The sequence below is a fragment of the Mus caroli genome, unplaced genomic scaffold, assembly GCF_978045245.1.
Source record: "Mus caroli unplaced genomic scaffold, Mus_caroli_1 scaffold_10, whole genome shotgun sequence".
Lineage (NCBI taxonomy): Eukaryota > Metazoa > Chordata > Mammalia > Rodentia > Muridae > Mus > Mus caroli.
Window position 1 is genome coordinate 35,546,216 of NW_028227265.1, and position 15,429 is coordinate 35,561,644.

The following is a 15,429-nucleotide window of genomic DNA, read 5'->3' on the forward strand; positions in this document are numbered from 1 at the left end:
TTGCTTCCCATGTGTTCCACCTGCTGAGACCCTTGGACCTAGCAGCAGTGGGACAAGCAAAGCCAAGGAGAAGCCTTCAGGAGAGTCTTTGGGCTGAGCTTGTCCTTTGGCATCACAGTGTGTGTGTAGAAGGCTGGGGCGGTTTGACCTCCTTGGAAGCACCTGTTTTCCTCTTGGAGAGAAAGCCCTGGCTGTGGAAGACAGGAGGGGTGGCGGGCTTGTTTCTCCCTGCGTTTCCTGCCCCAGTCTCAGGTTACCGGGAACCATAAAACCAGCTGTGCTGGAGGAGTTGCAGCCAAAAGAAGATACCCATCTTCCTGCTCTCATTCCTGTTTGTGTATGTGTGTGTGTGTGTGTGTGTGTGTGTGTGTGTGTAAATGCACCTGCAAGAGCACATGCATGCACACATGAGAGACAGGAGAGAGGGGGACTGAGGGGAAAGAGGAAAGACAGTTTTCTCAATTACTGTGCTGCTGAACTGCCTCCCCCTCAGTGACAAAATGTTGAGGGACCTAGACAATCCTGTGGAGAAATTCCTGACCCACCACCCTCCCAGGGTATGTGGCCAAGTGTCTCCTGTCGGAGCGAAGCCCACCCCAGGGACGATCGTCTGGAAGGCAGAAGGTGAGACTTGGTACAGACAAACATTCTCTTTATTGAGCTACACAGGAATCCATTAGAGAAGTAGGCTGGCAGTGTCAGGTGTCACAGAAACCTCACCGTTGGGAATAGAAAGGCTTACAAAGACCCGTGGGCTTTTTATTTTTTATTTTTTTTACTTTTTTTCCTTTTTTCAAGTTTTTTTTTCTGTATTTTTAAATTTTTTGTGTTTTGTCTTTCGCCTCCTTTATTGAAATGGCTGTAACTGGTCTTCAGTAAATATTGTCTTAAAAGTGAAACCGTGAACAGGTCTGGGGTTAGATACTAGTCAAGTAGAAATGACATGGGACTGATCATGAAAACTGGCTTTAATGTAAACACTACATTCCATCTTTTTAATTTTTTTTTTGTTTTTCTTCCATCTTGTGGTATTTAAAAACTTTATTTTTTTGTTCTTTTTATCTGCAGCACAAACATCCCAACATGAGAGCGAGGGAACACAGGTCACTGGAACAGAGAGGAGAGGTGGAGAGGGGGCCACACACAGGGGAGGGCTTCTGCCCAAGGCCAGAGGCTGTGATGTTAAAGGAAAAACAAAAACAAAAACCAAACCACACAACCCCTGTTCCCCAGACCCCAGACACTGGCAGAGCTGGTCAGGTATGCATGGGAGGCACTCACTAGGACAAGAAAAACCAAAAAGTTAACAACACAAAGGGAGTGTAGGAAGGGACTGGGTGAATTGCTTCTATAGGGCTGGATTTCTATAGGTAATGAGCGTTGTCTGTGGCAGCTACCCCCGCCAGAGCTGTGCTTTTTCTACGCAAACTTTGAGTGTGTTTGGAGTCGCGTGGCTGTGCAGGGCGGAGCTGCCACTGCCTGGTGGTATATGAGGTGTCTGGGCAGCCCACAGGCATGGGGAAGGGTGGGTACAGTGGCCAGTGGCCTTCTAGACAGCCTAGCCTGAAATGTTCCCACCAGCCATGGGCTGCACAGAAGCCCTGGGAGGCGCCAGGCCCAGCACTGCCTCTCTGTGCCAGCCCCAGTTCTGCTGGGGTGGGGAAGGGGGAGGGTGTGGGTACAGACATTTTTTTTTTTCAACTTCAAAATAAAAAGGAAATATGGATTAAATGGTGAGTTTTCCTTTTTTTCTTTTAAAGCTACAAAGCACATGAGAAATGGTTTTTGTTTTGTTTTTTAAAATCCTTTCAAGTTCTAAATGTAAAGACTCAACTAAAACTGTATTCTACAGCATTCTACAGAAATACACAGCCGTCAGTCACTCTGGGGTCGTAGGTTAGACAGGGGCTTGGTACAGAAAGGCTGTGTGTCTTACAAAGGCCAAAGGTCATGCTACCAGGAGATCAACATCAACAGCAAAGAGTCCATGAAGCAGTCTGTAGAGAGAGAGATAGGGGCCAGTCTGACCATTTTCTTTGACTTTACAAACCAACCAACCAACCAACCAACCTAGAACATTTAACTAGTGCAGGTGGTGGGGCACAGTGGGGAGCCCGCAGTAGAGGAAGCCCATCCCTGCCTTGTACCTTGCTTCTAGCCTGGTCTGCCAGTCCAGCCCTCCCCAACCACTCACACCTCATCCATGGGCCTCTTCAAGGGAATCTGGCTTAAACTCTAGGTGTGCTTGGGCAATGGCTCACATATCCCCTCCCCTCAATTATTTGAGAAAGCAGACCAGGTCTCCCATCTCTCTAATTTTCCCCTGTTCCCATGAATAAAGAAAACTCAGGAGACAGTAGATTGATCGGAGCAATGATTCTTCTAGATTCCTGAAATAAACAACCACCACCCAAGAGAGAAGGGTCCTTAAGAGTTCTCTGTTGTGGCTAGAGGGTAGGGGGATGTTTTGAGTGTTGGCCGTTTCTTAAATGGTTTTGGAATTTGGAAAGGAGCAGGGCAGAATTGAGCAGGTAGCCTTGTATTAGGATGCAGGGGGGTTGAGGGGTGCTGGAGAGAACCAGGTCTCCCTCTGCCTGCCCTGCTCATAGCCCTGGGGCTATCTAGAGGAAGGATTGCCAACCCAGGCTCCCACCATGCCCTGTGTGAGTGTGTGCATGCACATGTGTGCATGCTCATGTGCTGTCCCAGGAAAACTGATGAGCCAGGAATGGTGGTCAGTCTGTCCGCAGCTCTTTTGAGTATTAACTAAAAACATTTTTCTAATATATACTTGTGTATAGATAAGGTTACGTTATGCCTCTTTAAAGTTTATTTACCAACTTGCACTGGTTAGTGGTGTGTGTGTGTGTGTGTGCGCGTGTATGTGTGTGTGTGCACAAGCTGTTCTGTGAGTGCTGGAATTACCAAATAGGTTGCTATACAGGACAAGAGGTCAGTACAAGCCGCAGCCCCGGAGATTGTTGGCAATGATGATGTCGGTGACGGCGTCGAATACCACCTGGATATTATTCGTGTCTGTGGCACAAGTCATGTGACAGTAAATTTCTTTGTTGGGTGAGCGGTTTTTGCTTTCAAACTGTGTTTGGATGTAGGCAGCTGCATCTTCATAGGTGTTGGAGCCTGTAGGAAGATATAGAGGAACAAGCGAGAGGCCCTAGTGAGAGATGGGCATGAACGGGATGGTCGGGAGACAGAACAGGTGAGGTGAGACAGGAGGGAACAGCAGTGTTACCTCATCCCATTCCCAAGGGCAAGGCTGCACTGGAGGCTACAAACCACCAAAGCTCTTTACTTACTGTGTTTGTATTGTATGTCTGTCTGTGATGGCTCTGGGCAGAGCAATGGCCACAGATGATCTCATTTGTACTAGATTAACGAATCTAGATAAAGCAAGCACCTTTCTGTGGCATAAAGCTAAAATGTACACCAACTCCACAACACTTTTTTTTTTCCAAAATTTAGTTTTATGTGTATGCGTGCTTGTATGTATGTTTGTGTAGCACATGCATGCTTTTGTCTGAAGAGGCCAGAAAAGGACGTTGCATCCCCTGGAACTGGAGTCACAGACAGTTGTGAGCTGCTGTGTGGATGCTGGAAATCAAACCCAGGTTCTCTGGGAGAGTAGCGAGTGCTCTTAACCACTGGGCCATCTCGCCAGCCCATTTGACTCTTTCTAAGATTTACTTTTATTTATGTGTATGTATGTGTGCCTGTGTGAGTCTATGCACATGTGAGTGCAGGTGCCCATGGAAGCCAGAGAGGGCACTGGATCTGCTGGATATGGAATTAGAGGTAGTTATGAGGCACCTGATGTGTGGGTGGAACTGATCTTCGATGTACTGGAAGAGCAGGAAGCACTCTTGATCACTGAGCTGCCTCCATCCCCAACCCTGCAATTCTAATAAACCTGTGAACAAAGCCCGGGGAGGAGGGGCACCAAGAGGTGGTCTTGTGGTACTTTAGGTGTGGTGGGCATCAAGCCAGGCTACGGTCTATCTTTATGTAGTAACACCCTCTGAGAGGTTTCTTCGTGGGCTGGGGCATTACTAGGAAGTCTCAGTTCTTGGGTAAGTAGTCAGGACATGGGAACAGTGGCAAGCTTAAAGGATATTATTATGTGAGATATCCATTGGGCTCCTACAATGCTCCTAACAGTTCCTTTGGGGTGCCCTTGTTTCTGGCAGGCTGGTGGGGATAACAGGGCATATATCTGTGATGATTTAAGGAGCTTCCCAACCAGTCTTAGGACTCCTGGATCTGCCCTGTAGGCATCATTTAATTGAAGAACATATACTAGAGACCACAAGAGTTTGGAAATGTATAGAACAAGGAAGGTGCCCCATCTCCCTCAGTCTGTTAGGATATAGCCCAGGACAGAAACAATGGTACCCTGGGGAGAATGAGCCCAGGCTGGTTGGCAGGGGTGTGGGTCACTGGAGGCATTGGCTGGCAAGGACTTTCTTTCCTTCTGAAACAAAGGCTAGCTCTAAGCTGGAGTTCCAGGCTGGTACTGAGCCACTGTGACCGTTAAGGAGTGGGACATCCCTCAGGTAGGGTCAGGGTTAGCCTCTTCTACCCCTCATCACAGAGCTCCTGAGAGCAGAAGCACACTCAGTGCTGAGCTACAGCAAAGCCACCAGAGAGAAGGGAGTGCCAGAGGCTGCCCTGTCATGGCACTTCCCAGATGGAAAGTTCCAAGAACAGGCAGACTTCCAGATGGAGGTCCTGTCCCACTGTGCCACTTCTGCTGAGCCTGGTGTTCTTACACAGTTACCTTGCACATCCTGGCCCACCCAGTCTCTCAGACAGTGACCTCCTAACCTGCTTCCTCGTCCTCGTTCTGTGTCCCCATACCTCCATATCCCACGGTGGCATAACATTTGTGACTGTTTATTATCCCTTCGTGCTGTCTGCACTTGCATTATATCCTCTGAAGGCCCTGGAGGACTGGGGACACCTAGCACCTACTCCGCACCAGTGAGACTGGCCACCCAGGACACATTCTTGCTGAGGTTGAGGAATTCAGCAGTGGCTGCTAAGAGCTGTGCTTACTGGCATGGCCTCCTTGGCCTTTGGCGGGTGTTTTGGCACTTGCTTTGCCTGCAGAGGGTCACCCTTGGTTCCCTCAGTACCACAGCAGAACTGACCATCAGTTATGTAGACCTGGTGCCAAATGCTCATCTCTCTCGCCACTCCTCTAGCCACCCTGAGATGCCATCATGGTCTGTAATGGCACCCAGATGAAAATGGGGCGCTGCAGACTAAGTAACTGGCTTCCTCTGCACCTTGCACTTGGCAAGCCTCACAGTACAAACTGGTGGGTCTTCTCCTCCACATGGCTGGTTGGCTAGTGAAGGAGCCGAGAGAGACTGCCATCCACCTGTGCTGTAATTTAGGACCTCTTTGGCTGGCTCTGGGACCCGTGTGGCCCTAGGACCTGAGACTAGTGCCACAGACTAACTCCTGGGATATATCAGTGAGTGAGTTCCAGGTCCAAGCAACATGCGCCCATTCCTGGAGTACGGGACACACCCTCTGCCTTTGCAAGGGGTTGGTCTTGTCCTCAGCATGATTCTGCTCCGAGGGCTGCTCCGAGGGGTCCCTAAAACTGTCCAGTCTCTAGAGGGCTGGGCTGGCCTGGCCTGGCCTCTGGCATCGAATCTACCCTGCCTTTAGCCTTTCCCTCCTAGGCCCATTTGGAAAGAGCTTTTTTGGCATGGGGCAGGGGCAGGATGGCTGGGATCCATTCCTACCCCCAACTCCGAAAACCATACAAAGTGGGGAAAAAGGCCCAGCAAAGGCAGAAGAAATGCAGGCGGGGTGGAGAAAGCTTGCAGTATATGGAGTGTGTGTTCTAGAGGGGGAAAATGCAGTTTTTGTGTGGTTGTGTGAGATGGGGGAGAGTTGGCATGGTGGTGAAGGTGTGACATGCTCAGGACAAACTGGTGGCAGAGCACGGGTGCCTGAGCCACACCCACAGGCTACTGACCCCTTTCCTTTCTCGAGAAGGCCGCTGTGCTGGGCTAAGGTGAGGATGGGTATCTCATGAGAACTTGGAAGGCTTCCCGACTAAGTCCTGAGACCTCAGGGGGGAAAAAAAAAACAAGCACAGGAACAGCAGTGGTCCTGTCCCTGCCTTGATCCATGAATCAATTGCCATGGTACCCGTGGCTTGGGTAAGGCCTCTGCCTACTCAGAGACTCGTCCACGACTGGTCATGTCTCAGTGCTTCTTCAACATACTAACAGACTCCTGCACTGGCCCTGTGCTCGCTAGCTGGGTCTGCACAGTGCTGGCCCAGCCTTGTCCCTGGAGCCTACAGGCTGTGGGATTCCAGTTGGTGTCTTTTATGGCATGTGTGTGTGTGTGTGTGTGTGTGTGTGTGTGTGTGTGTGTTGGGGGTTGGGGGATCCAGGTCCACAATCAGGCCGGGCAGGAGCTTTCTCTTATACAGGGCCATGAGAACATGCACGCACCTGGGTATTCAGGAAAGCAGATGGTCAAGGGTGACTTCTTAATCTTCTCGCCAAAGAGGTCTTTCTTGTTGAGGAAGAGGATGATGGAGGTATCAATGAAAAACTTGTTGTTACAGATGGAGTCGAAGAGCATGAGAGACTCGTGCATGCGGTTCTGCAGCCCCGGCGGGGAGGGGAGAGAGCAAGACAGAGAGAGACACACACAGAGACAGGGAAGAGAAGAAGAGAATTAGGTGTAAAGAGAGACTGGGCTGGTTAGCACCCAGGAGGCCCTGGACCCCACACTCCTCCATGAGGCCAATGTGTAAAGCCTACAGGTGGGTATGCATCCATGGTGCATCTGAGGCTAGAGTGCCAGGTATCCACCATTCTGGGCCAATGGGAGACTTGGCCTGGGAACCAGCTGTGGCTCTCTGGGTGAGGCTGAGGTTAGGATACCCAGAATCTGAATGGCGGAGTCGCTAGGCATGTGATAGTCTCTCTAAAATGCGTGTGAGCATGGTGTTGGACTGGAGTCAGCTGGGGTTTTGCCTTGTGTCTGGATCCTGGCCTCTTTCATGGTGGGAGGGTATACACCACGGAGATGATGGTGTGATTACTACTAGGATCCTTGAGGGTAGCTATTCAAGGGATGTAGAGGGCCATTTCGGAGGGTGGGGCAGGGGATGCCTCCTCTTGCTGGGCCTAAACCAGCCACAAGCATCCTTAGAAGGTCTTAATCATGGTAGATATGAATTACTATCTTGTATACAGAGAGTTGTCCAGTAAACGGCTGAGTGTGACGGGCACTCAAAACAGAAGCCCGAGTTTCAAAAGGAGGACCATTGCTCCTAGGCAAGGGTCTCCTGTTTTTACTCTAGGAAGCCAAGTGCATTTACCTATTTCTTGGGGTAGAGGAGAGCCTTATTGCTCTGTCAGTTAAGTTTTCCCTGCATAGAGAGGTGTGGGAAGAGGCAGCCTGTCTTATTGTCCTAAACAATCTGTGCGAGTTCTGGGAATCTCGTCACCCGGGGCTGAACCCAAGCTCTGAGCAATCCACACTAGATCTCTCTAGCAGGGAGAGGAAGGAGGACAGAACGAGTGCGGGTGCTGATGAACATTGCTGAAGCTCATGGACCTGAAACAAAGAGTAGGAGCTGGGTTAGCTGCTGGCCTGGTGGCCATTCTACTACCTTCCTGTCTGAGCAGGAGGCATAGGAAGATGATTTGGTGACCATTACTGGTCCTTGGGACCCACCTTGCACCAGCATCGTGCCCAGCACTCTACCTGCCTTGTGTCATTTAGCTTCATCAGCCTATAGGGGACAATAAAATGACACAATTGGGACCCTAAATAGTTCCAGGAGGTATGGCTGGGTTGGTAGAGTGCTTGTCTAGCATGCTGGAGGCTCTGGCTTTCATCCCTTCCCCCTGCAAGAAACAGAGGTGTGCACTGAGCCCTGAGGGTTGATGGTATTGTGGGGGTGCACAACCCAAGTTCTCAGCTGCTTCCCACATCCCCTGGGCAACAGAAAAAAAATATTGTGCCTCTTGAATATATCATGAATTACCGTCCTTTGATTCTGCTAAGCAAACCCAGAGACCGTCATTCTTATTCTTTGATAAAGCCTCCCTGTCCTTTACACACGACTCACTGCCACATCGGTGAATCTGCTCATGGAGGTTGAACCATGTCGCCCCATGTTCAGGACCCAGCACTGTGATACTGGCAACCAATGCAAGCCTGGTAAGAAAGCTCGGAGACCCAGAAGATCCAACAGGAAGAGGCATTCCACTCCACAGGGACACCGTGTCCTATGGCTGTCAATGCCAAACCTCAGCCAGAAGCAAGTCCTCAATGCCACTGCCCCTGGTTCCCCACCACTGCCGAGTCTAGAGATCACCGTGGGCATACTGCAGACAATGGGAATGCGGAGGACCAGGAGGAACTCACAGATGGGTCACCAGAGTTAAACAAGCTACAGCTGGGGGCCACTTGCCTATGGACAGGGCTGAAGGATCCTTAAGGGTCGCTAATGCTTAGGTTTGGAGGACCCAAGAGCAGGTCACCAAGGCTCCTGGGATCCCTGCCTGCTGAGTCTGCCCACCACAGTCCCTACCCCAACACTGTTATCCACCTAGAGTCTATTAACACAGTGACCGCAGGTATTCCCAAGGTCTGAGGTTCTGGGAGCCGCACAGATTAGCAGAGGTTCTGGGGTCGGAGGATGTACAGAGATCTGCTCTGCAGGGTCAGGGTACGCAGCAGGCCTGGACGGAACTCTGGGAGGGCCATGAGAAGGGGAGCTATCGGTGGGGGAGCACACGCCGGTACTGAGACTTTCCACGCTCAGCCTGACAGCCGTCCTTCAAGAGCCCATTACTACCGTGCCCAGAGCACAGGGCTTGTACTTCCAGGAGGAAACAGATACCAGGTACATTCATATCACACACCACCATTTGCAAAAACAGAGAGAGAAGTCAGGGTCACAGATGGTCAGCAGCCACCTGCCTGCTACTGCCTTTGCACGGAGCCTTTGGATATAGCCCCAGTCCTCCCCTGCCCACATAGCAGCAGAGTTGAGGACAGCAGGAAACCATGTCCCAGTGATCAGCACGGACTCCTAGCTATCTTGAGACACCAGGGAGTAGTCTACTAGGGCGCTGGGCCTGGGAAGCAGCTTAGCACAGGGCAGATTTGCCTTCTGCCCTTAGCAAGCTGGGCAGGAGAAGGGTGGCCAGCTCGCCCAGCAGCGCTGTGGCAACTCTACTAGGTTGCCCACAGTCCTGAGACAGTGAGAACCTGTCGTGTGGGCTTATCTGGCACTGACACAACACATCACACTCATGCTAGAAAGAGCTGGCACTTTTTATTAATGGTGGGTGACTAATAAATACATTATGGCAGCCAATAAATTATTACAGTAACTAGGTATTTATTAACCAGCAAGTCACTCTTCTTACAAAATTACAGTTAATGAGGGTAGGTGATGGTGATGGGTCAAGAGGTGGGGTGGGTGCACCTAAGAAGGCTCTGCTAAGGGGAATGTGGGGTGCCCGGCCTCTGGCCTGGGACTTGAAGGGTGTGTGCACATCAGCCACAGGGGTCAAGTCAGAAGTCAGGGAGAACACCAGGAGTTGGGGGCTGCTGTCCATGCTGGGCAGACAACTGTGGCTGGTGCAGGAGGCTAAGGGGAGGGGAGGGCCTGGGGGCTGCTGGGAAGGGCACTGTTTCTGCTGGTGGCCTTTTGTGCCTGGGGAAGAGAAGAAAGCTGCCTGTCATAGGGTACTGCACTCTGCCTAGAGGGCTCAGGACTTTGGATGGGCCATTATTTCTGGTTTTCTTTTACCTGTTCCCTCCTTGACATGGCCATTATCTGGCATGGGGTGGCATCTGTGAGCCTGAGTCCCATTCTTTAAGCAGATGAGTACAAGGCTCTCCTGAGTGGTGGGGTGTGGGGAAGCCTGCTTACACCCCTGGCCCTGTTCTTTGGGATGCTGGGACTTTCTTTAGCTTGTAGCCTGATGGGATCAGCAGCCTGGAAGGTGCTTGCCTCCAGGAGCTCAGTTACAGTGGAGGTGGAGCCTCAGGACTGGATTCCTCAGAGCTATGGGGCTATACCTGGAGCTTACCAGGAGGCCCAGAAAAAGGGGGTGGCAGTTAGAAGATGTTCTGTGCCCCCAGGATCTTCAGAAGAAGGTAACAGGCTACTACTGGGTCAGGAGGGTTCATGAGTCTCTCCTAGGTGTGCTGGATCTCTGTGTCAAGAGGCTGGGTCAGATGGAGATGGGGAGAGGGTCAGGAGGAGTGTGAGGTGAACCCTGCCCTCAGGTCACTGGCTGTAGCATGTAGTACGTGGGAACCACAGGTACATCTCTTGCAGCAGTACTTTCTGCATAGGGCAAGGGCTGGGGTGAAGCACTGTCAACCTGAGAGACAGCCTGGGTATGGGGTTGAACAGGGCACTCAGTGATATCCAGTACAGACCACACAGGTCAGATGCCTCCAGTTCCCAACAGCAGGGTGTGGGCCTGGGCTGCAAGGCTGAAATGATGGTGGTGCTCTGCACGGTACAAGAGGGGACAAGGGAACAGGGCACCAGGGTCTAGGGGCTCCATCCACAGAAGGGATCGCGAGGGGCTGAAGGCAAGTTCAACTAATGAGTGGGTCAGACTGGGAGGAATCCATCCCCATTCCCACACCAGAGTCCACCAGCACCCTCCACGGCCCAGCCCAGAGTCCACCAGCACCCTCCACAGCCCAGCCCAGAGTCCACCAGCACCCTCCACAACTCAGCCCAGAGTCCACCAGCACCCTCCACAACTCAGCCCAGAGTCCACCAGCACCCTCCACAACTCAGCCCAGAGTCCACCAGCACCCTCCACAGCCCAGCCCAGAGTCCACCAGCACCCTCCACGGCTCAGCCCAGAGTCCACCAGCACCCTCCACAACTCAGCCCAGAGTCTACCAGCACCCTCCACGGCTCAGCCCAGAGTCCACCAGCACCCTCCACAGCCCAGCCCAGAGTTCACCAGCACCCTCTACAGCTCAGCCCAGAGGCTCAGAAGCCTCTACCTATGCTTAAAGGGCAGATTCTTAGAATGGACATTGGCACAGGGCACAGGATTTGCCCACAGGCACCTAGGCAACAGGCACGGTTCCACGAATACGGTGAAGGCACTCTTCCTGGGAACTGGCTCCTGGCCTGCTGAGTTAAGACTACTCAGACACTACAGCATGGCCCCTCTGGGGACATGGCCACTGCACATATGGGCCATTCCCCTGATCTGGTCACTTTCAGCACTTCCCCCATACCCAAAGCCACGGCGGAGCCAAGATTCACTTGTCACACACGCTTGTCCCCCCCATGGTAGTGCTGCTGGTGACGACATGGGTGGGAGACAGGACAGCTTTCCCTGTGGACCATGTTCTTAAAGGCTTAGAGTAGACAGCCTGAGACCTTGCTACCTGAGGCTGACAGTGGTGACACTAGGCTGAACACAGTAGGTCGAGCAGAAGGCAGTCTTGGGGACAGAAGTGGGGAGGCTGGGTACAGGCCCTGATTCTAGCTGAGGGCTCTGGCCACTGTGTTGCAGTGATTTGGAGGGGCCACTTGGGGAATGGGAGCCATAGGGGGATTGTTAGGGGTGCTGATTTCTACCTTCCTGGAAATGGTCCTAAAAGATGGGGCTTGGCCAACATCCCTTGACCGCAGGTGCTTTTAAACTTGGGGTTACAGCCTGTCGACACAGGTGGCCACACCCAGGGGTGCTGCAGAGAAATAACTGCTGTTGGCCCAGGGTCTGAACTGGTCTTCGCGATCACACGAGGCCATCACTGAGACCGTGGTCTCCAGGCTGTTCTCTGTTATCCCAGTACATGGCACAGGGTCCTAGAACTATGGAGATGTAGAAAAATATGGGTAGAGGGGGAAGGGTGAGGCAACCAGACTGGGGTGGGCTCCCCAGAGGATCACCAAGATGGGGAGTGAACTCCCAGAGGACCCCTACAAGCATTTGGCACTGGAGAAGGTCCCATGCTTCCCTAGACTACTCACAGTTCTGTTCTTGTTGGAACCAAAGAGGCCGGAGCTGGTGGCAAGGTCACAGGGACTATGAAAGAGGGCCAGGGTCCTCCTGGCCTGTGATGGAGCAGGGCTCAGAGTGGAGGGCAGGAAAATACAGGGCTTGAGGACGGCAGAGACCCGTAGACCTTTCCCGACTGCCCGGGAGCACATCTGCATCAGTACAGCCTGTCACGTGAGCATTCAAACCTGTCTGAACCACTGGCTGTGGTACCAGCTGACTGGAGATGTCTAGGGATGGCAGGGACATATGCTGACTGTCCAAAGTCAGCTGGGGCTAGGGTTGCCAAAGCTCCACCACACCGTTTTGCTTAGAAATCTCTGCAGCAAAGGCTCTCCCTAGGTCCCTAGGTCGTTTACCCACCTAGGGGGCTGGCTGCATGTCTGAGTTGGTTTACACTCCTGAGCCCAGGAATACACCAAGGGCTTTCAACTTCCCGACCGAGGCTGGAGTAAAGCAGAGCACTGGCTACAGGACCTGGCTCATGAGGCCCCTATGCTTCTGCCTAAGTAATCTGCAGTTGCAAGGCTGCTGCCTGCTCTGTCTGTGACCTGCAGCCTGTGGCCTGGCTAGTCACTGTCACCCAGGACAGTTGAGCCCGTGTGAGTGGAGCCAGCAGATGGCATTCTCAGGGCTTGTCATCAGACTATCAGGAAAGAGCTGCCTGCCCCCTCAGCTGTTCCCCCCACCCAATTCTGTAGCACAGGGATGTTTCTCCATCAGTGCACCTTTGCAGTCAGCCAGTCTTAAGGAATATTCCCAACCCCATGGGAGTCAGGGCTGAGTATCCTAGGGAGCCCAAGGGCAAGGGAAGATGACCAGAGAGGGGCCAAGATCCAAAGTGAAGGAGGAGGGAACCCCTCCCCAAAGTCTGAGTCTTTGAGCCCCAAAAGTAGCCTGATTCCATGTTGGCTTTTGTCGACGAAACCACCCTCTACCAAACAGACCCTGAGGACCGCTGAGAGATGCCATCGACTATCCCCTAATCAAGCAGCACCTTCCATGGGGCCATCCTGCCAGCCACCCTATCACCAAGGTGGAAGAGAAATCAGGACACTGAATAGGAGGTACAGAGGACAGGACATGCCCATTCTGAATCAGATGGCAGTGTTGCCCACTCGGCCTCTGTGTAAGACACACAGCTGACCAGTGAGCAGCACCCAAGTGGCATGCCGTGGTCTCTGGCCTTGTGCTGTTCCACACCTCTGCCCAACCCTGTTCCCACGTGTCATGAGGCTGAAGTTGGGTGCTCAAAGGATGCCTCCTCCTGCCCCCCCAGGCCAGCCTCAGGTTTTCTTCAGTTAACAGGGCATCTGAGCAGTGACAGAGCTCTGGGTCCAGGGGAGGAGTGAGTGGCAGGCTGGGAAGGAGGCCAGGGCTCAGTAGAGTCCACAGCCCCGTAGGTTTTTGGCGATGATGACATCTGTCACGGCATCAAAGACGAATTGGATGTTGTTGGTGTCCGTGGCACAGGTGACATGGCTGTAGACTTCCTTGTGAGCTGACTTATTCTTACTCTCATACTGCCCTTGGATGTGAGCCACAGCTTCTGTGAAGGCATTGGGGCCTGCAAGATTAAACAGGAGCGGTCAGTGAGGTGAGGTACCCAAGTCCTGGACTGGCCATTGTGTCATTGTGTGTCAGGCCAGCAGCCATGGAGCAGGTGCCAAAAGCCTCCTCAGGACCACTAGAAAGCAACAGAGTAGGAAGCCTATGGGTGCAGCTCCAGCAACAGTGGCTCATGCCAGCCAGCTGATGGTGGAGACTTAGAGCAGAGGTCACCTTAGGAAGCAGCAGTATGCACTATATCCCAGTGACTTGCTGTCCGAGGGTGAGGACTGTCTGGGAAGCTGTGTTCTTCTCACACTGCCTACTGACTCCAGATGCAAATTCTGTTTCACCATAAGCTGCAGGTGGGGGATGGATGCCTAGCTTTAAGCAGGTTTGCCTCTCTGTATGCTTGTGAGACTGCAGAGAGGGCAAGGACCCTCCTGACACTATGGATACGACAGGAGGATGATGTACTCTGCCTAACTATGAGGACCTGTGGGCTTCTTCCCCTCTCCTTGCAACTGTCCTGTTTCCTTCAGACAACTGAGAGCTGACTTGCTCACAGTCTTCCAAGGTGTCCCTGCACTAATCTGCGTCCAGGGAGAGGATGTTTGGGAGAAAGTGCTGGCTGGGAAGAAGAGAAGATGAGTAAGACTTCAACTTTGCATGGAAGCTCTCCCCTCACCGCCCCAGCTTCCAAGAATCTAGGGCTAGCATCGTCCACACTAGGACCTCTTGCTAAGGAGAGAGCTGGACGAGGACTGGGGTTTGCGCCACGATGCAGAGCTGGGGTGACAAATCTGAAGGAGTCCCAGCCATCTCAGGCATGTGTGTAGGCCACAGGTCTGGTCCTGAGCATCTAACAGACCATGCTGTTTGTTAAATCAGGGCTGGAAGTTAGGCTGGTCTCTGTTCAGTTAGGGTCCCCTCCTGTCTTGATTCAAACTGATCTTGGTGACAGCACACAAGGGGGGGGTGTCTCACAGGCCATCTTAAAGCTGGAGAAGAATCTGGCTGGTGAGGGGGGCTGAGCCCTGTTCTCCTCAGCTGAATATTCTTGGGGTCCTTGCCTACTGACCTACTGGCCTGATTTTGAGAAGTGAGTGTAGAAAGGGCAGGGGGTAGAATACTGTGCTGCTTGCCTGACCTCAGGCCATGACCCACAGGCCCATGTTGCCAGCATCTGTGTCCTCCACGGCCTGGCCACCTGAGAACAGCTGACAAGGACTGGCTTGTCCTGGGCATACTACAGCCCACTTGATTGTGCTGCCAGTCTTGAAGCTCCCACAGGGTCCCTGGTCACTGATAGCTGGCCTCTTGTCCCTGTACTTTCCTCAGTATAGACAAGGGCCTGCTGCTTGCCAGAGTCTGTCCCAGCCAATGGGCAATGTCAGTCTTGTGGTCACTTACGTGGGTGGTGCTGTTAGAATAGCTGTTTATCATTGTGATCGTAGTAGTGACATCAAATTGCAGTGATCACAGACTACATAGTTTGCATAGTCATGAGCCTCTTTCACCCTTATGGCAAACCTGCAGGAGTTGGGGGAGATAGCCACATGACAGCCCCCATCTCATGGACAAAGAAACCAATCTGAAAGGCTGTGGCCTGCCTAGGCCACTCTCCAGGGGCTAAGTAGGGATAGACCCTGCTTGGCTACCTTACTCTAAGACCAGGCTTGTTGTCCCTTTGATGATGTGGGTTCCCACTGTGCATGCGTGCTCTGCTTATAGCTGCCTCACTTGAGCTCCCTGGGTTTGTTAATATTACACAGGAGATGGAGATGTAACAAGCCAGGGGCCCAGGCCCTAGCTGCCT

General features: G+C 52.5%; 1 protein-coding gene across 3 annotated transcripts in view; it reads right to left on the reverse strand.

Moving 5' to 3' along the window:
- Positions 1-635: 635 nt before the first annotated feature.
- Positions 636-15,429, reverse strand: part of Gnao1 (G protein subunit alpha o1) — a 155,813-nt gene continuing 141,019 nt past the window's right edge. The window contains exons 7-9 of one of the 3 annotated variants that reach the window (XM_021169561.3): positions 6,498-6,651; positions 2,926-3,141; positions 636-1,997 (exon numbers count right to left, since the gene is read on the reverse strand). In XM_021169561.3, coding sequence (XP_021025220.1) covers positions 2,954-3,141; positions 6,498-6,651 — 342 coding nt within the window. In that variant the 3' untranslated portion in view covers positions 636-1,997; positions 2,926-2,953. Of the gene's footprint in view, positions 3,142-6,497; positions 6,652-9,324; positions 13,630-15,429 lie in introns of those variants that run through there. The other 2 variants (XM_085843700.1, XM_029480691.2) reach the window with 2 other exon arrangements.